At 54.3% G+C, this 584-nt stretch overlaps 1 protein-coding gene across 1 annotated transcript in view; it reads left to right on the top strand.

Annotated features, from left to right (window-relative positions):
• Positions 1-584, top strand: part of LEPREL1 (leprecan-like 1) — a 21,251-nt gene that overhangs the window by 10,340 nt on the left and 10,327 nt on the right. The window contains exon 8 of the mRNA XM_009883361.1: positions 37-164. Coding sequence (XP_009881663.1) covers positions 37-164 — 128 coding nt within the window. The remainder of the gene's footprint in view (positions 1-36; positions 165-584) is intronic.

Here is a 584-nt window from a genome sequence, read left to right as displayed (position 1 = left end):
TTCAGCAGGGTCGTTTTGTGTCTCTCTTTCCATCAGGGGGTCCACTTCTCTACAGCGACGTGAAGTTTGTCTACAACTCGCAGCAGCTGAATGGCACCCAGCGAGTACTACTGGATAATGTCATCTCTGAGGAGCAGTGCCGAGAGCTTCACAGGGTGGCCAATGTGAGTGGGCAATGCCCCTGGGGGGAGGTGAGTGCCATCTGGGCTGAGTGCCTGATGGCTTCTGAGAGCTGCATGTGTGATCAGGCCCTGGAGAGGCTCTGGGTTCATGCCTCACACTTGAGTGTTGCAGTTGATGCCAGGATGCCCGTGGAGAGCAGTCAGACGCTTATCCCCATAACACATCCATAACTGCAGCGCAGGAGCTGCTGCTCCATCTTGGGCCATTCTTAGAAAGATGCTGCAAGGCAGAGTCCATGCAGAAACAGATCTTTGCTGCGTGTTATACACAACCCCAAAGGATGCTCGTCTGCAAACCTAGCTGAACCTTCTCATTCATCAGCTGAGCTTGGGAAGGGACTGAGGGTGCCTGAACGTCCCCAGTTGGGAGGTGGGTGGCTGTTTTCCAGCATCTCAGAATGG

Source organism: Charadrius vociferus, unplaced genomic scaffold, assembly GCF_000708025.1.
Source record: "Charadrius vociferus isolate BGI_N301 unplaced genomic scaffold, ASM70802v2 scaffold214, whole genome shotgun sequence".
Classification (NCBI taxonomy): domain Eukaryota; kingdom Metazoa; phylum Chordata; class Aves; order Charadriiformes; family Charadriidae; genus Charadrius; species Charadrius vociferus.
This window is presented reverse-complemented; position numbering and strand designations above follow the sequence as displayed.